We start from the raw sequence: 20,251 nt of genomic DNA on the forward strand, positions 1-20,251 counted from the left end.
GCAGGAATGATGCACGATGGGCGTGTCAATTCCCTTCATCTACCACCAGGATGCAGTTTGCTAGCAGCTGAAGCGCCCTAACCCGGTACTTCAGGACATTAGCATTTGAAGAACTCAATCAAGAATGTACACTCCAGTGTGTGGCTCTATAAGCTTCGCAAAATATCATGATCGAAATGTATTTCAGGGAGTTTTAAAAATAGTGCAAGAGGCATCAGAAACAATTTCTTACTGACAAAAATCTGGTGTGCAGTATGTCCTCTACCTACACATAATAGTCCCAGGCGAGGGCTGTTCACTAGAGGCCTGTGGCCACGGTGGATCCCACTGGCTCGGTCCATTGACGACCTGTACAAAGTGGGCAGCGGACACAGTGAGCCTAAGTGTACAAGTCAGCACACACAGCTCACCAAGCATCGAATAAACCACAAGTTTACGTTAAACCCAATAGGCATGTTCCACGGGAAATATTACTTAGCAATTTCACTGCAGGGAATTTAGAAAGACTGGGGTGCTCTGGATGCTCGGGGAAGAACTCTTTTCTTTATGGGGGAATAGTTCCTGTGGAAAGCACACATATTCAAAATCACCCCACAAATCTCCATAAGGGCTTCAGTCGTAATAACATTTCTTCCCATGACAGCCATTCCCCCAGTCAACTCCCTGCCTCCTTGAATAATCCAAATTATAAGGCATGGAGTCACACCCAAAACAAAAGTCAGGAAAGAATTTTAGTTCATCCACCGGGGCCCCCCTGGCCTCTCGTTGAGGTCTCTCAGAGCACCTCTGTGGAGAGAAAACTGTAAGGTCATTAGTGCTGACTCTGAAAGATACTTGAAGAAACAGTGTTAAGAAAAGCAAACAGGCCTCAGCCTCACCCAGGCTTTGCAGCCTCTGGACAAGAGTCTGAACGTGAAGGATAAGGACCACGTGACTAGGCTTGCATGTCAAATGGGCAGCTCTGAACGACTCTAGCTTAGTAAAGCTCCCGCAACTTTCATCACACCAGCGTGAACAGGCTTTCTAGAGCATTCTAAGCTTGGGATCAGGATGCACTGCAAGTGCCTCCACCCGCATCAGCCCTGGGAAGGGGGCCCAGCTTCACCCCAGCTCCTCCACACCAGCCCCAAGTGAACCCGGGCAGTCAGCACGGGGCGGGGGAAGGGCCTGGGGGCTCCCGGGCAGGTGGGCAGAGGACAGAGTACCATGGGGACCATGGCCCATGGGGCAGTTGGCCCTCAAGAGCACCGGGACTCCGGGAAAGGGGAGGAGGTGTGCTAGGGAGGGAGAGCTGAGGGCCCGGGCAAGGGCACAACAGAAGCGTACAGTCCTCTCGTGCTTCTCCCTCTGGTCACTGTCAACCAGGCACTGCCTGACTGCCTAGGTCCTGAAGCCAAGCAGAGGAGCTGATGCTGAGCAGCCAGCAGGGGGCCTTATTCAGCATCACTCCCGCCGACTCTCACGTGGCGAAGCTGCCCGGACAAACAGCCTCCCTGCATCCAATCACGTTTCCAAGTACCACCAAGCTCTGGACTAGTTCAGGGTAAAATTCATCCCGGGGTTTCATCCACACCAAACCAGATATTAAATAAATGCCCTCCAGGCATTTCTCGGCTCTCCCTGACATCCCAGCCTGATGGCGCCAGGCTGTGCTCTGTGAACACCTTCTCAAGTTCACTGCCCCCACCCTACCTTCCTCGGGTCTCAGAGGAGTTGAGGTGACAAGGACTGGTACACACGTGGGGACAGAGTGGTTCTCAAATGAGCCTGACACACTCCAGCTTTCCACTGGGGTATGAGCCATTTCATGATAATGACATATCACTGAATATTGATATTTATTTAGGATTACGCATATGACTGCTTTGGCAATAGAGGTGTGGAGGTCTCCTAGTTTAGTGGAAACATGTAATGACTTAAAGTTTCATTACTGAAAAATTATTGGCCCAAAATTCTGTGCTGTGTACCACTATACCTCGTGTGTATGATGGCAATGATGAAAATGAAAATACTGAGTTGGCCAAAAGGTTCGTTTGGTTTTTTCCATAAGATGACTCTGGTAGCGCTTAGTTATCTTTAACTTCATTCGAAACTCTATTGGTAGATTGTGACAGCTTCATATCAGCGTGTATTTAAAAAAGACTTATCAAAATTGGTGAATTTTTGTGTAGCCATTTTAATATTGAAGATGGAAGGAAAAAAAGCAACATTTTCCGTATACTATGCTTTATTATTTCAAGAAAGGTGAAAACGCAACTGAAACACCAAAAAAGATTTGTGCAGCGTACAGAGAAGGTGCTGTGACTGATGGAACGTGTCAAAAGTGGTTTGCGAAGTTTCGTGCTGGAGATTTCTCACTGGACGATGCTCCAGGGTCACATAGCCCAGCTGAAGTTGACAGTGATCAGATCGAGACATTAATTGAGAAAAATCAACATTATACCACACGGGAGATAGCCGACATACTCAAAATATCCAAATCAAGTGCTGAAAATCATTTGCACTAGCTTGGTGATGTTCATCGCTTTGATGTTTGGCTTTCACGCAAGTTAAGCAAGAAAAACAAAACTTTCTCGACTGTATTTCCACATGCAATTCTCTACTTAAATGGAATGAAAATGTTCTGTTTTTAAAACAAATCGTGACGGGTGATGAAAAGTGGATACTGTACGATAATGTGGAACAGAAGAGATCGTGGGGCAAGCGAAATGAACCACCATCAACCACACCAAAGGCCGGTCTTCCTCCAAAGAAGGTGATATTGTGTATATGGTGGGATCGGAAGGGAGTCCTCTATTATGAGCTCATTCTGGAAAACGAAAAGATTAATTCCAACAAGGACAGCTCCCAATTAGGCCAACTGAAAGCAACACTCGACGAAAAGTGTCCAGAATTAGTCAACAGAAAATGCATCATCTTCCATCAGGATATCGCAAGACCATATGTTTCTTTGATGACCAGGCAAAAACTGTTACAGCTTGGCTGAGAAGTTCTGATTTATCCGCCGTATTCACCAGACATTGCACCTTTGGATTTCCATTTATTTTGGTCTTTACAAAATTCTCTTAATGGAAAAAATTTCAATTCCCCGGAAGACACCTGGAACAGTTCTTTGCTCAAAAAGATAAAAAGTTTTGGGAAGATGGAATTATGAAGTTGCCTGAAAAATGGCAGAAGGTAGTGGAACAAAAGGATGAATACGTTGTTCAATAAAGTTCTTGGTGGAAATGAGAAATGTGTCTTTACTTTTACTTAAAAACCGAAGGAGCTTTTTGGCCAACCCAGTAATATAAACAACTAGCAGCAACTGGAAAACACAACCATCTCTGTAACACTGGTAACCATGAACCTTTCATAAAAGTTTGGACAATCCAGCTCTTTGCCCATAAGCCTACATATTAGGAGCTTTGCGAAATTGCTAACACTTGCATGAAAGTGCAAATTCTTAACAGAAACTTCCTTTCTGACTTCTCAAAAAACTAGTAACATCTTTAGTTTCTGGATAACCAACTTTCGTAAACCTTAAAAGAGTTTGTAGGACACTTTCGTCTTTAATCCTATACTAAAATCAAAGTTCTATGTAACTCCATGACATCCGCCCAGAACAGTAAAATAAAGACATGCACTTTGCTTATCAAGATCAATGTGTGGCCACCACGAGGCAGGGCATCTGGAAAGTCAGTGAGACACGCGGTCTGAGGTTGCAGGCAGTGCCGCGGGTGCATTTCCGTGTGTGGGGCTTGCGTCAGTTAGTTGGGGAAGTTTCCTACTGAGTGCGTGTAAACCTTTGGTCCAGGGACGGAGATTCCTGGCAGTCCCCAGGTCTCCTTCTCTCCCTCAGTCCTCAATATTCTGAAATGTTCAATATGTTCCAAGTTCCTTTTTGGGGAACACAACAAATCAATGTGGCATTTGACTGCCAACAGGCCTACGGGCTGCAGGGTGGTTTAGAACTTATATAGCTTCGTTTCTTCTCAGAACTAGCATCTCCAAGCGAGTCAGGCCCCCTGCAAATACTGTCAGGGTATTTTTCCCCCTAAAGTTTTTTCTCCCTTTTTTTTTTTTTTTTTTTTTTAAGGAGCATGCGGAAGTGAAGCAGTTAAGTCACAGATTAGAAAAAGGCAATCTTCAGAGTTTACCTTCCAATTATTAAAAAAGGAACCGGCATTTCCCAGAGCTCTCACACTCCCAACTTCAGAGACCGAAGCATCAGCAAATATAACCTTCCAGGGGGCAACACTAAGGAGCTGAAGCTGCCACATCAACTGGCACTGGTTTAGATACGTGGGGCCCTGTTATCACACCAACACAATTCTGTGTAAATGCCTCGAGGAAGTATTTCTTTTCAACGGATTTGCTGAAGCAAAAGCTTACTTTGAATTGCAAGGCAATGAGCTTTTAATTTTATTAGGAAGATACTAAAAAAGACATTCTCCATCTCCTGGCGATGGATTTTTGAAGGAGATTATTCCTAGGGCAGGTCTAGGTCCTTCCAGCCAGGGCTCCAGGGGCCTCTCTCTCTTAGGGGTCATTGGGTTGTTATTGCCCTGATCACCCTGGAACTTGGGGCCTGCTGCTCATAAGGCTGTTTGTGCACAGGACAGTGGAAGCACAGTGGACACTGGACAGTGTCCATTTTGTTCCAGTGACACCCTCGTATGAGCCCGATAAAACCTCAGGTCGATTCTCCTGGCCCCAGAAGGCAGCTCAGTACCGGAGTCCTGGGTGCTCCATGCAGCAGCAGCTGTGCTGGAGTAAACATGGGACTCCAGGGAGACACAGCGAGAGGGCCGGCCTAGACGGGTGCCCACGTTCCAGCATTCTGCTAGGAAGCCAGCTGCACAGAAATCAGGATGGCAGGAGCCTCTGGAAGGGAAGCTTGGGGTGAGGGGAGACGTGACTGGAAAGGGGCTCGGGCGGTGCTTTCTGAGATGATGGAATGTTCTATATCCTTTTTTTTTTTTTTTTGCCACGCCACATGGCTTTGCGGGGTCTTAGTTCCCCAACCAAGGACTGAACTGGGGTCCTGGCAGTGCGAGTGCAGAGTCCTAACCACTGGACAGCCAAGGAGTTCCTGGAATGTACCATATCTTGATGGGGCTGCCCAGTGTATACTGTGTCAAACCCATGAAACTGTGTCTTTATAATTGTGCATTTTACTGTCTACAACTTATATCTCAATTAAAAAAAATGGAAATCAAGTCAACCTTGTGCTTCAGTGATTTCAGTGAAATTACAATGGGAAGCAGGACTAAGCATACAGGTCTATCCGCTCTGTCCTTTAGGATACATAAGCCCCTGCAATGCAGAACCCAGCTTGAGGAATGCACAGCACTGAGGAAACATGATATTTTCTAGGCTTGATCATGCCCAGACCCCATTGGGGGTCCCCTGACCGCCCCCCACCCTTGCCCCAGCCCAGCACAGTGAATTCTTCCTGTGATCATGTGGTCTCAGACCAGTAGGCTGACAAGAACACAAGCTGTTTATCAGCCCAGTGCTGGGCTGCGTCGGCATCCTGTTGACATCTGCATTTCCAGAAAGGGGATAGTCCTACACTTGAACAGTGATACTCCATGATACATCTCCCCTAACCTCGTGTAACCTTGGGCAGATGACTTACCCTCACTGCGCCTCCTCTGTGAAATGTCCATAACAGCACTCATCTCAGAATGCTCTCATGAGGGTGTTATGGACTGGATGTCTGTGGCCCCACAAAATTCAGGTGGAAGCCAAAATCCCCAATGTGATGGTGTCTGCACGTAGAGCCTTTGGGAGGTGATGACGTTACGAGGGTGGAGCCTCCACAGTGGGGTTAGTGCCCTTCTAGGAGGATGAAGAGACCAGAGTTTCTTCCCCATGACTTTCTCTCTCCGGCAATGTGAGGACACAGGGAGAAGGTGACCGTCTGCAAGCCAGGAAGAGAGCCCTCACCAGACACCAGCTCTGCTGGAGCCCTCATCTTGGACTTCCCAGCCTCCAGAACTACGAGAAATGAAAGTTGCTTAAGCCGCCCAGTCTGTGGTGTTCCTTATAGCAGCCTGGACTAACGTGGCGGGTAAGTGAGGTAATAAAAAGCACTGAAGTGCTTAGCATAGCGCCTGGCAACTAACGGCAATCAATACAGGACTGTTATTGTTATGACGAAGTTGTCATTAATGTGGAGATGGGTTATAAATGCTTAAGAAGAGAGCTTCTCACTCAAGAGTTTTAGTCATTTAATAATGCATACCGCTGGAGTCCTCTGGTGCTAGAGGAAAACCAGTAGCAGAAAACATCCGATGAGGCAGATGCACATAGGCCAGCAGGCCACCCTGATGTGTTTCTTTTGGAAGCTTTACCCTCTGATGTCTTTTCCAGCTCTCCCTTCCCCAGGCAGAACCAGGCACTCAACCTCTCAGAAAGGGAGCAGGAAACCTGCATGTTTGGGATCCTGACTGTTCCAGGAGTCACCCCCCAGCACAGCACAGGGTTGTAGGATGCCCTGCCCACCTGGCCACCAGGTGAGTGCCTGACACCACAGGCCCCCGATGGTCGCCTGCTGCTCCCCAAGGCTCCACAGTCTCTTTGTAATTTAGCAGAACTCAAGAAACGGAGTTTAATTGACAGAGTCGGATGAAACACCACCACAGCCAACCCGTGACGCAGCAGCAGCAGCGACCACAGGAACCAAGCCTCCCATGTCCCATGTACCTTCGTACAGCCAGTCGCTAAGGCCGTTGTAAATCACGCCTTCCTTCCCAGTTGAGACCACACGGATGGCCTGCTTCCCGACGTGTGCACAGTAGTAGATATTGTTTTCAAAGATAAATATCTAATTTGGAAAGAGAAAAAACACAGCATTAATCAAGGAAGTGCTTACAAATAGGGTATTCTTTAAAAATCCCAAACCAGCAATGTGGTCTGCATTTTCCTTTGCACTTATCTGACAGAACAGATGTAGTCTCGGGACCCTTTGGAGCTCACCCACCTCCAAAATCATCTACATTTAAGGTCAACTGGAGACTCAAACTCCACAGAGTTCACCCAATGTTATCATCTACCATGACCAGACAATCTGTCTGACACTCTTGGGTATGTTAACATCAAATGGCTTGGACTATCTTAGCAACTGTATTTTTCCTAGGAATTGTGACTGGTGGGCTGGGAAGCTTGAAATCTGAGATTTATTCACTCAACATTTATGAAAAGTTACTTAGTGGGCACCAACTCTGTGCCAATCATGGGAGAGCACAGGGATGAATGAGGTGGGACGTATCATGTGCCTTTACTCACAATCCGGTAAAGAAGACAAACTTTAACAGGAAAATGTTCTGAGGAGCTCTGGGAACACGTAACAGTACTACTAATTTAGGCCAAAGGACAGGCAAGGAGTCCCTGAGAAAGTGACTGGAAAAAAGGTTTTTTATTGCGGTAAAACATACATGACACAAAATTTGCCACCTTGACCACGTTTAAGTGTACAGTTCAGTGGCGTTAAGTGCATTCACACTGCTGTGCAACCATCACCATCATCATCTCCTGGACTCTTTTCATCCTGCAAAATTCAAACTCTGTCCCCATTAAACACTGATTCCTCATCCCCCTCCCCCGCCCCCGGCCCCCACCCTTCTGCTTTCTGTGTCCAGGAATCCGACGACTCCAGGGACCTCGTGCAACGGGAACCACACAGCGTTTGTCCTTCTGTGTCTGGCTTATTTCACTGAGCATAACATCCTCAAGGTTCACCCATGCTGTGGCAGGTGTCAGGATTCTGAGAAACTGGGCTTTAGGCTGAGATCTGAACGGCGAGCAGGATGAAGAAAGGGGGGCTGAGAAATTAGGCTACATGGAGGAAACAGTGTGAGAGAGAACCAGAGGCGGGCGTGGACCTGGGGAGCTGGACGAGAGCTCCAGGTGTGAGGGGGAGGGGCAGCAGGAGTGGAAGCCCTGGGGGTGGGGGAGAGGTGGGTGCCAGCCCCCAAGGGTCCGTCCGTGGGCTACAGGACCCCAGAGGCAGCAGGAAGCCCTTGGCAGAAGCTCGAGAAGGGGGGCAACGTGGCTAGAGGCAAGTCTTCTGTGGGCGAGCCCAGGCCAGTGCGGATGAGAAGGCAGGGCAGGAGTCAGCCCGTCAGCTGTGGGGGGGATGGTGGAGACAGAGCTGGACCAGCCAGGGACAGTGGGGGGACTGCCCTGGGCGTGCGGAGTGAAGTTGCAGGAGGAGACAGAGTGGTTCCCCAGCCGTTCCCTGGAGCAGCTGGGTGGCCCATGTGCAGCCTGGGGGTGCCCTTGGAAGATGCTACAGTTCTGACCTTAGGTCAGCCCCAAATTCCCTGGGGCCGGGGGGAGGGTGGGTTAGGTCAGTGGCTCTCGAATTCTGATGTGTATTAGAATGATCTCAGGAGATCTGACATATCCTACAGCCAGGTCCAAGAGCCCAGCCCAACGGTTAGGATCTAGGGGTGGGACCCTGGCATGAGTATTTTATTTTTTTAATTTTTAAAAATATTTATTTATTTGGTTGTGCTGGGTCTTAGTTGCGGCAGGCAGGCTCCTTAGTTGTGGCTTGCGGGCTCCTTAGTTGCGACATGCATGGGGGATCTAGTTCCCTGACCAGGGATCGAACCCGGGCCCCCTGCATTGGGAGCTTGGAGTCATAACCACTGCGCCACCAGGGATGTCCCCTGACATCAGTATTTTAAAGAAACACCCTGGGCGATTCCAGTGTGCAGCCAAATCTATGAAGCAGTGGCCCAGGACAAATCTAGTGTCTCCCAAAGCTCTTAAAGTATAAATTAGCCCGTTCTCCAGGCACTGCTCAATTCTGCCCTGGGTTTTCTGTATCTAAATTCTTTGCCTGCTACTCCCACAAGGACCTAAGCACATGATGCAAATATCCAATGTCTGTGGAAACTGAGCTTTGTGGACCAAGAACAGGACTCAATCAGATTTTTTAAAAAAGAAATTCTAAAAAAAATACCATCAGTGTCATTGAAGAGACCAGTGAGAAAGGGTATTTTGCAAGTGTAGGAAACGCGTAAATATTGACATTTTAAACTGAAGATGCAGAAAGGGCAGTTCCCATAGATCGTTGTCATGGAAGCCTGGAGCTGAAAGCTCTATCAAGTATTAGCTTCCTGCTTGGGCCTCCTGCCTCTTCAAAGATTCACTTCAACCAGAAATGAGATGGAAAACTTCTAGACACAAGTACACATCCTCATTTAATTTCAGTAGCTGTTCTTACGAGTTTGCCTAAGGGTAAGTAAGATGTATTATGAAATTTCAACTTTTTTTATGCGTTCTAAGCCTACAATAAATGTTTGAATCAAATGGGACCGTAGACAATTAATATTCTGAAGAAGTAAAATTTGCTATGATAGATATTAAATCCCTTTTCATCTTGGCTTTATTTTTAATTTTTTTGCGGTACGCGGGCCTCTCACTGCTCTGGCCGCTCCCGTTGCGGAGCACAGGCTCCGGACGTGCAGGCTCAGCAGCCATGGCTCACGGGCCCAGCCGCTCCGCGGCATGTGGGATCCTCCCGGATCGGGGCACGAACACGTGTCCCCTGCATCGGCAGGCAGACTCTCAACCACTGCGCCACCAGGGAAGCCCCTTGGCTTTATTTTCAATGGAAGGAAAACAAAAGGAAACAAGCTCTAAGGAACAGTGCGCTTTGCTTTGAAGATATTCACATCTACAAATGGGAGTCTGGGTCCTACACACCTCAGTCCACTCCAGGCCCCACAAGGGCGTCTGCATCATGTGCTCTGGGAGCACAGTGGACCTGCTGCAGGACCTGAGCCAGTGCTGGACTCCTAGTTGCCTCAGTTTCTTTGTCTGTCAATACAGATCAATGCAGAACTCAGTCTTAGGGTGGCTATGAGGCTGAGTGAACTGACAACCTCAAAGCACTGAGAACAGTGCCCTGCACAAAGTAAGAGCTCAATAACACCTATTCTTTTTTTTCTTGCAGTACGCGGGCCGCCCACTGCCGTGGCCTCTCCCGTTGTGGAGCACAGCCTCCGGACGCGCAGGCTCAGCGGCCATGGCTCACGGGCCCAGCCGCTCCGCGGCATGTGGGATCCTCCCGGACCGGGGCACGAACCCGCGTCCCCTGCATCGGCAGGCGGACTCTCAACCACTGCACCACCAGGGAAGCCCCAATCACACCTATTCTTGTTGTGGTTACTATCATCATTATAAAGGTTTGTTCTGCCTGGAGAGATTAGGAGAGGCTTCATGCGAGAGGTGACACCTGAGCTAGACCAGGAAGAATACCCACATTTTCACAGGGTGCTTACGATAAAGCTCAGCTTAAGGACACACGGAGCTAAAGGGGGAGCTCATTATCTCAGGAACCAGGAATGGGATAATTACCATAATTGGGCACAACTTAGCTTTTAGTTCTGGACAAACAAGGCCCAAAGGAAAGCATATTGAACAGCTCAGTGCTTGACTAAAAGAGAGCAGCACAGCTCTAGTGGAATTATAAATTAGAGAATGCTGGACTTGAAGCAGAAACCTAAATTCTAGTTGAGACAACTAGTTGTCCAGCTCTGAGCAGGTTACTTAATCTCACTGAATCTCATATCCTTCACTACAAAATACGAGGTTGACTGGATGGTCCCTAAGGTTTCCTCCAATACTTAACATTGTTGAACCCAAAGGTCTTATGAGCGTCTGAGATCAGGAAAAGACGTTTAGCAAACTAATTAGTGATGCTATTACTACACTTGTATTTGAAAGGAGAACTATTTATCATGAAGGCAAAATTCAACATTCACAGTGAACCCAACATGCTACTATCAAGGGGGAAAACAGATTCTCTATATTTCAGCTAAAACCCCCAGTTATCATGTCAGCCTAGGTTTCTTTAACTGACACGGTAGAGTGACTGTCCTGATCTCGAGAACACACCCTGGTAGTGGTCACTATTCACTAATTGCTTTTCCCCTGGTTTTCTACTTCCTCTTTTGGGTCACCCTGTTTCCTGACCAGGCACAATTTTACTAACACTTCCACAGTAAATGAGGATGAACGATCCCGTTATATGTGACATTAAGCTTAATTTATAGCATGAAACAGAACAGCTTGGGCGGTCACGGTAGCGCCCACTGGTCCAGCAGTGGTCATAAGGAAGCCATGTATTCGCACAGCAACTGGGATCGTCTTTGTTGTAGGCCATTCTAATCCCACTGGAAACACTGCACAGTTAACTGACGTCGCTGGAACACTGCACACAGATAAGCCGTGTCACCAGAACGTGGAAATTCCGTCTCTAAACCTTGCCACCCGGTCAACACGTCCTTTGGCAGACCCTGGTGACGAAGAAAGCCGCTGACGGAGAGGTTGGTACGTCCTCGGGAGGCTGGTGCCCATCAGGTTCGTGTGTCCACATGGCTTTAATTTCCGGGTGTACTATGTCACCTCTGGTCCCCTGAATGGTTTCATCAACAGGCCACATAACAGCAAGTCAGAATTACCAACTGTGGCTAACAGATTGGGAAACCCTGCTGCATTCAGAACTTAATGGCCGGTTCCGCCTGCATAGAAATTGACTTTCAGGTAACTTTCTGTTTCTATTGCCCTGGACACCTGGTAAGGGTGGATATAGGCTCTAATGGTAGGTGATGCTATTTCTGGTACGTTGCAACTGGTCGAGGAGAACCGTAAACTCTGGGAGGAAGCCGTCGCCGTGACCTCCCCGAGTGCATGATTCCGATTACCGGGCACTTCCCTCTGGGCACCTGGCAGGGATTCCACACCCACCCACAGGGGTCCCGTGTACTGAGCTGTCACTGGCGGGGGCACGGGGAGAAGACACTGCTGCACAGCTGTCGGGTGGATGGCTGCGTGGAACGCTGTGGGGGAGGTGCACCCAAGACCACCTGCTGGCCAACAGCTCCTGTCTACACCCTTCTGAGTCCAGCTGGTGCCAAGCGTGGCCTCTGTGGACTTGCGAGTCAGCACATCTGCTTGGAGGACATGAGACCCCCCCACCCCGCCCCTCGCCGTGGGTGTTTTCCAGCAACCGTCAGGCTCCGAGAATGGCCCCTCTTCCCTGGGTTCATGTCAGGAGAAACCGGGTGATGGTGGGACTTCTGAGTCGTTACCAGAGTAAAGTTAGTGTGGAACAGTTACAAGAAGGGATATTTACCAACACTAAAAGGAGGGAGCAGTAAAACAGCGCTGGGCATTTTTCTGAAAAGCAAACTGGCTGGTTGGAGATCACACATCAGTTCGGCTGACTATGAAGGTGGAAAACGGGGCAACAAAAGCCACCAAACCCTGACTCTGCACATTCACCATTATTATAGAATATACAGGAGAAAGTTAAAATGTCACAACCCTACAAACCACACACATACACAAAATATGACTATTAAAATACACTTTCTTGTATTTTATTCCCTCCTAGATGAGAGAGAGAGAGAGAGAGAGAGAGGGAGGGAATGTGTGTGTTGGTCGGTGGGGTATAAAACCTAGTTTTAATAAAACTAAAGTCATATAACATATACGGGTTTGCACACTGTTTTAGAATCTACATCAGAAATGTCTTTCCACGTCAGTGAGCATTCTCTGAGACATGCCTTTTAGGAGATATACCATAGTTTATTTAATTATGTCCCTATTGTTTGACATCTATTCTGTTTTTTATTACAATAAAAACGCTCTTGTGTGCGTCTTTGTACTTCCCTGCACCTCTGACATCTCCCTAGGATAAACCCCTACGAATAGAAATCATGAATCATATTCATTGTGCAATAAAAAAAAATGGGTGGAGGACAGGAACATGCAGATCAGAGAACCACACAGAGTACTGATCATACAGAAGCATTTATACTCATGAAGAACAGAAAGAAATCTTATTACAACGGGAATATTTTGTTTACCAAACTATCAGACTGAACAACAATACCCAAAGTTGCTAAGAACGCTGTGTGCTCTCCCAATGGGGGCAGAGACTGGCTGCACGCTCACAAGTAGTAGTCAGCAAGCCACACCGAAGGAGACTTTTCTTGTGTAGATTATCTGAGAAAGACTGCTGGAAACAAAGTGTAATTGGCCTTTTCAAACCGTATCTACAGAACCTGATGACGGTGGAAGCTGTAGCCTCTGAACTAAAGGGGAATAACATACGTGTACGTGTGCAGACACATGTATTTTCCCACGTCAACACGTGAAGGTGCTGAGAATCACTCTCCGATTACTCAACGCTCAGTTTCAGGAACTGACCAATTTGTAGATTAAATAAATTCTTTCCTTACTCTGTTTTGGCCATTCTGCTGCTCAACTGGGCAAGGAAGAGACCTTCCATCATTCTAGTTTGTAACTGTGCCTGGAAAATGCAATGATGGGGGGATGGCAAAGCTGTTGATCAAGGAGGGTTTTCCAGATTCTCGGTGGTCCTTATCCAGTTTGGGAGCATCACACCAACCCCACAAAGTGGCGTGTGAGCACCTCCGATCAGCCAGGCAGGGTGCTAGGCAGCTGCTCAGCAAGCTCTCATCTGACCTGTGCAGGTGACCAAGACTCCCGAGTCTACTCTGTGTCAGCATGTCATTTCCCCAGTTAATCCACCGCCTGAAATTCAGCACACTTGGCTCTCGTGTTGGTTCCTGCAGAGGCAGAGGTGGGACGTGGCAAAATTCACTTGTTGTTCTGCCGCTGGATTTTGCCACCCGTAAATACAGATAATCACACCTGCCATGCCAGCCTTGTGGTGCTATTGGGAGGATGAAAGGAGACAATTTTGCTGGAGAAAACCTTGAGGGTTATAAAGCACACTTAAAGGAAATGCACTATTCGCGTAATAAGCGTCATCGGCCTGCTGGGTCCCTGCTACGAGGACACCGTGCTAATAGCAAGGCTCTTCCAGCTTCTCATGTCAATACTGCCCCTCCGCCCTTTCCACCAAAAATCAGTGGAAGACATTACATCACATTTTGATGCAGCAAACTAATGCAGGATTTAATGCCAAAGAGCGGAGTTCAGTGCCAAGAAAGAGAAAGTCCTGTACATGATCTAAAACCATTCTTCTTGTCAGAAAGTACTCACATTTTTCATCCTTTCAAACGTCAACCAAAATCAAGAAGAAACATCTGAAACATCCCCATAAAGACCCTCCCCTCAGTGTAGCCCTTAAATGGTCAAGGAAAAGCTTCCTTTTCAGAGTCACCCACCAAGAAAAAGCTCTCAGGATCCCTCTCACTTGATGAGCCCACATTTTAACTTGGAGCATTCAGAGATGTTATTTTTTCAAAGGCGAGGAAAAAGTCCCTAAATGAAATTATGCTCCTGAGGAGTCAGTCGATGGCTGTATTCAGTGTCCCCTGTGATATGGGAGCTGAGCAATTTCATCTCGACCACAGAGATGTGAGGCTCCTAATGCATCCAGGACCTCGGGGCGGGGTCACGTCAGGGAAGCAGCGAGTGGGTGCCTGGCCTGAGAACAGGTGCGGGCACCTTCCAAGCTCTCTCTTCTCCCCGAGGGCCTCTGAGCTGTGGGGCTGCCCACGGATGGCCTGGTCAGGATAAGAAGTGCTGGGAGGGCCAAGTGCTGTAAGGCCAGGTGACAGGGCCCCCGTCTGGCCTGGGCTCGGGGTCGCCCCTGAAAATGGCTTCTGAGCTGGGATGACGTGGAGGGTGGGCAGCAGCCGTCGGAGGAAGGAGGGGCACAGGGCATTGCAGGGGAGAGAGGCCTCTGTCCACCCGGGCAAATGGGGCGGCCCGTGTGGAATGAAGGGCCGGGGGGCCAGGTCAAGGCAGGTAGTGTCGGGGGTGAGGCTGGAAAAGGGGCCGGGGAGCCGTGCAGGTCCCACAGGCCACGTTACTGACTGCGCTTCCTTCTAAGAGCAGCAGAGCACCTGGGGAGCTTTGGTGGCATCATGGTCATTGGCTGTTTTAAGAGAGCGAGTGAGAAGATAGTGCTGTGTTTTCCATGACACCCTGTTGCCGTGTAGGGGGCGGGGCAGAGGGCAAGGGGTCTCGGGGGATGGTCCAGAGGGACAGTGGAGGCTTGGGAGGTGTTGGCCCAATGGTGCGACTGCAGCGATAGGCGTGGGTTCCCAGGGTGCGGTGCTGCCTGGACACAGGCCAAGGGAAGGCAGGTGTGAAGGGGTCTCCTGGTCTGAAACGGGCAAGTGGATGGACGGCAGTGCCCCCGGGAATCCCTGGAGGCAGGGCACGGGGGGGAAGCCATGAGCCCACCTAGACACGGGGAACAGGACAATCAAGTGGCATGGCCCCTGGAGAGTCTCAGGCTGGGGGTGGGACGAGCAGCAGTTACTCTTACTATGAAAACAGCTCGTCAATCCTGAATGAACTTGAACCACCATGGAATCTGCTTCTGCGCGCCACGGCTGCCTAGTTGTCCTTCCCTCTTGTGTCTTTAGCTGGCACCACAGCCCCTGCCTGAGAGCCTGCGCTGTCCACGGCAGCGCCTGGACGGGGCCGTCCTGTCCCTCAGGCAGCCCAGTTCCCTGCTCCGCGGGGACGGGCACTATCAGTGTCACCAGGAAATGCCATGGAATAGTCCACCGCCTGGGATCAGCGTTAACCACTGAACGAGGTGCCTTTCTTTAGAGGGTCTGGGGGGAAGGCAACTTCAAAGCCACATAAAGGGCCTCCGCAGGGGCTTTCAGGCTGCGTGGCAACCCCCGGAGAGCTCCACCTCTCTCCACGGGGCACTGCCTCCTGGGCTGAGCCGAAAGCAATCCTCAGATGTGCTGTAACCACTCGCACAGCGACAGCTGCTCTGTGGCAACACGCTTATTGTACCAACAAAAGGACGACTGGATTTACTGGGTTACCCGACTTAGGAGAATATTTGCTTCTGTTCTACGCCTGATGTTGTGGCTGAGCACTTGGCGGAAATCTCCACTCTCCTTTTGCCTAGTTTGAAGCCGTCCCTCGCCCATGTTCTGTGTCTCCGGGCTGTCTGTGAGAGCCACTTTCTGCCCTGGACACCAGCACGGACAGTCGCCCAAGATGATGCACCTTGTCCGTTGGAAGAGCCAGGATTTGGGCCGAGGCAGCGCAACTCCGGAGTCCGTGATCTGTGGCCTCTCATTGTCTGGACACCCTGCTACTTTGTAGAACTGAGGGGCAGGCTCAGAGAAGCTAAGCTTTCACCCAAGGTCACAGAGCTACTTAGTGACAGAATTAGAAACGAACTGCTTAACCCACATGCCCGTGATTCCAGCGCCAGCAGCGCCAGCAGCGTTTGGGAACCACGAGAATCTTGATCGCGAGAATCAGGACCCTCCCCAGACCAAATGAGTTTTAGCAGGCCCTCCGGTGACTCTGATGCACACTGCAATTTGCTGCTTCTTCCAGTTGAAAATCATGATCAATTCTGAGCAACTCTGCTGGTGAGAATGGCTGGACCGCTGGGCCTTCATGGGAGTGGGTCTGAAAACTCTCTAAAAGCATTGAGAGAAATGACAAATGTACTGACTGGCAGAAATCAGTCCGAGGCGCTCTCTCAATCTTTTTATATCGCAGTTAAATTCAAGCCTCACTGGTTGCCAAACATAGTCTTCTGACTCCAAAGAAGTGAATGAATTTTCCAGTATCTTCCTAAGGGGCTGAAAAAATCCATTTATTTCTTGGTAAGTTTCCAGGCTGTTTTGTATACAGTCCAAATATAAGGCCAGCAATGCTGCCACTGAAACATCATCTGGACCTTCCTGGTTGGACCACCTGGATCGTACCAGGTACTTGAAGTGTGCAGTGTTTGCTCTGAGGGCACACTGAAGCCACTAACACCGTCCCAGACATGCCAGCTCAGCCCTCTCAGACACATTCCCTCCAAAGTTGCCCAGGTGACTGGTCTTAGGACTTTATTCTCCAAGATGATGTGATAAACAGCCGACCTCTCTTCAGCCGCTAGGGGCTCATTATCTGGTCTGTAGATTATTCGCGGTCTTTGAAACTCCCCTTTCTTCTGGCTCCTCACCTCCCAGCTTGTTACTGCTCCCCAGCATCTCCCCAGAGGGTGGGAGTGGGGATCAAAGACAGTCCAGCTCAGAAGCCCACCATCCTTGGCATTTCTGCTCAGGAGACATTTGCCATGGTTCTGCTGGGACTGGCTCTGGGCTACACTGTGAAGTCCTTAAAGATGATTTCTGTTACCTGTCACACTCTCGTCAGTGATCTTTTCTATTATTTACACACTGAGACAATAAAAGATGAATGGACCCAGAATAAAACCAGAAAATTCAAAAGAAGATACCATGGGTATTAATTTATAGAAAATAATCAACTACTAAATACATATTAATTTAATCAACTATGGGATATAATTAAATACATGCTGATTTAAATAGCAAAATGCAACTGAATTACATTAGCAAAGAGTTTTGAAACTTCGTAGAAGCAGCAATATTTGTTTTAATGATACAGCCTGATGCCTAATGCAGTAAATATATGACCGATTAAGCACACAGGAAACAATCTGTAAATGTATATCAAGTGCCTTAAAAACGTGTTCAATACTTAAATTAAGAATATCAATTGCCGAGGAGAGGGGGAAGATGGCGGAAGAGTAAGACGCGGAGATCACCTTTCTCCCCACAGACACATCAGAAATACACCTACACGTGGAACAACTCCCACAGAACACCTACTGAACACTGGCAGAAGACCTCAGACCTCCCAAAAGGCAAGAACCCCCCCCACCACCACGTACCTCGACAGGGCAAAAGAAAAAAGAATAAACAGAGACAAAAGGATAGGGACGGGACCTGGCCTCCAAGAGGGAGCTGTGAAGGAGGAAAGATCTCCACACACTAGGAAGCCCCTTCGCAGGTGGAGACAGCGGGTGGCGGAGGGGGAAGCTTCGGAGCCGCGGAGTAGAGCGCAGCAACAGGGGTGCGGGGGGCAAAGCGGAGAGATTCCCGCACAGAGGATCGGGGCCGACCGGCACTCACCAGCCCGAGAGGCTCGTCTGCTCCCCCGCCGGGATGGGCGGGGGCTGGGAGCTGGGGCTCCGGCTTCAGTCGGATCCCAGGGAGAGGACTGGGGTTGGCGGCGTGAACACAGCCTGAAGGGGTTAGTGAATCACGGCTGGCCGGGATGGAGTCCGGGAAAAGACTGCAGCTGCCGAAGAGACAAGAGACTTTCTTGCCTCTTTGTTTCCTGGTGCGCGAGGAGAGGGGATGGAGAGCGCCGCTTAAAGCAGCTCCAGAGACGGGCGCGGGCCGCGGCTAACAGCGCGGACCCCAGAGACGGGCACGAGACGCTAAGGCTGCTGCTGCCGCCACCAAGAAGCCTGTGTGCGAGCACAGGTCACTATCCACACCTCCCCTCCTGGGAGCCTGTGCAGCCCGCCACTGCCAGGGTCCCGGGATCCAGGGACAACTTCCCCAGGAGAACGCACGGCGCACCTCGGGCTGGTGCAACGTCACACTGGCCTCTGCTGCCGCAGGCTCGCCCGGCATCCGTGCCCCTCCCTACCCCAGGCCTGAGTGAGACAGAGCCCCCAAATCAGCTGCTCCTTTAATTCCGTTCTCTCTGAGTGAAGGACAGAAGCCCTCAGGCGACTTACACGCAGAAGCGGGGCCCCATCCAAAGCTGAACCCCGGGAGCTGTGCGGACAAAGAAGAGAAAGGGAAAACTCACCCAGCAGCCTCAGGAGCAGCAGATTAAAGCTCCACATGTGTATGTTTCTGTGTGAGATTTTGTCTGTATAGCTTTGCTTTCACCATTTGTCCTAGGGTTCTGTCTGTCGTCTTTTTTTACTTAAAAATTTTTTTTTCTTAATAATTATTTTTTATTATAATTTTTATTTTATTTTATCTTTTTCCTTCCTTCCTTCCTTCCTTTCTTCCCTTTCTTCCTTTCTTTCTACTTTTTCTCCCTCTTATTGAGCCGTGTGGATGAAAGGCTCTTGGTGATCCAGCCAGGCATCAGGGCTGTGCCTCTGAGGTGGGAGAGCCAACTTCAGGACACTGGTCCTCAAAAGACCTCCCAGCTCCACATACTTTCAAACGGTGAAAATCTCCCAGAGATATCCATCTCAACGCCAAGACCCAGCTCCACTCAATGATCAGCAATCTACAGTGCTGGACACCCTATGCCAAACAACTAGCAAGACAGGAACACAACCCCACCCATTAGCACAGAGGCTGCCTAAAATCATAATAAGGCCACAGACACCCCAAAACACACCACCAGACGTGGACCTGCCCACCACGAAGACAAGATCCAGCCTCATCCACCAGAACACAGGCACTAGTGCCCTCCACCAGGAAGCCTACACAACCCACTGAACCAACTTTAGCCACTGGGGACAGACACCAAAAACAAGGGGAACTATGAACCTGCAGCCTGCGAAAAGGAGACCCCAAACACAGTAAGATAAGCAAGATGAGAACACAGAAAACACACACAGCAGATGAAGGAGCAAGATAAAAACCCACCAGACCTAATAAATGAAGAGGAAATAGGCAGTCTACCTGAAAAATAATTCAGAATAATGATAGTAAAGATGATCCAAAATCTTGGAAATAGATTGGAGAAAATACAAGAAATGTTTAACAAGGACACAGAAGAACTAAAGAGGAAACAAACAATGCTGAACAACGCAAAAAGTGAAATTAAAAATACTCTAGGTGGGATCAATAGCAGAATAACTGAGGCAGAAGAAAGGATAAGTGACCTGGAAGATAAAATAGTGGAAATAACTACTACAGAGCAGAATAAAGAAAAAAGAATGAAAAGAATTGAGGACAGTCTCAGAGACCTCTGGGACAACATTAAATGCTGAACCAACATTCGAATTATAGGGGTCCCAGAAGAAGAGAAAAAGAAAGGGACTGAGAAAAAATATTTGAAGAGATTATAGTTGAAAACTTCCCGAATATGGGAAAGGAAATCGTTAATCAAGTCCAGGAAGCACAGAGAGTCCCATACAGGATAAATCCAAGTAGAAACACGCCAAGACACATACTAATCAAACTATCAAAAACTAAATACAAAAGAAAACATATTAAAAGCAGCAAGGGAGGGGCCTCCCTGGTGGTGCAGTGGTTGAGAGTCTGCCTCCCGATGCAGGGGACACGCATTCGTGCCCCGGTCTGGGAAAATCCCACATGCCGCAGAGCAGCTAGGCCCGTGAGCCATGGCTGCGGAGCCTGCACGTTCGGAGCCTGTGCTCTGCAGCGGGAGGGGCCACAACAGTGACAGGACCAAGTACAGCAAAAAAAAAAAAAAAAAAGCCAGCAAGGGAAAAACAACAAGAAACAAAAAAGGAAACCCCCATAAG

General features: G+C 49.0%; 1 protein-coding gene across 2 annotated transcripts in view; it reads right to left on the bottom strand.

The window, feature by feature from the left end:
* The window catches only part of DPP6 (dipeptidyl peptidase like 6), an 800,631-nt gene that overhangs the window by 157,841 nt on the left and 622,539 nt on the right, over positions 1-20,251 (bottom strand). For both annotated transcript variants that reach the window (XM_007457181.1, XM_007457180.1), the window contains exon 8: positions 6,694-6,814. In XM_007457181.1, coding sequence (XP_007457243.1) covers positions 6,694-6,814 — 121 coding nt within the window. The remainder of the gene's footprint in view (positions 1-6,693; positions 6,815-20,251) is intronic.

The sequence above is a fragment of the Lipotes vexillifer genome, unplaced genomic scaffold (assembly GCF_000442215.2).
Source record: "Lipotes vexillifer unplaced genomic scaffold, Lipotes_vexillifer_v1.1 scaffold944, whole genome shotgun sequence".
Classification (NCBI taxonomy): domain Eukaryota; kingdom Metazoa; phylum Chordata; class Mammalia; order Artiodactyla; family Lipotidae; genus Lipotes; species Lipotes vexillifer.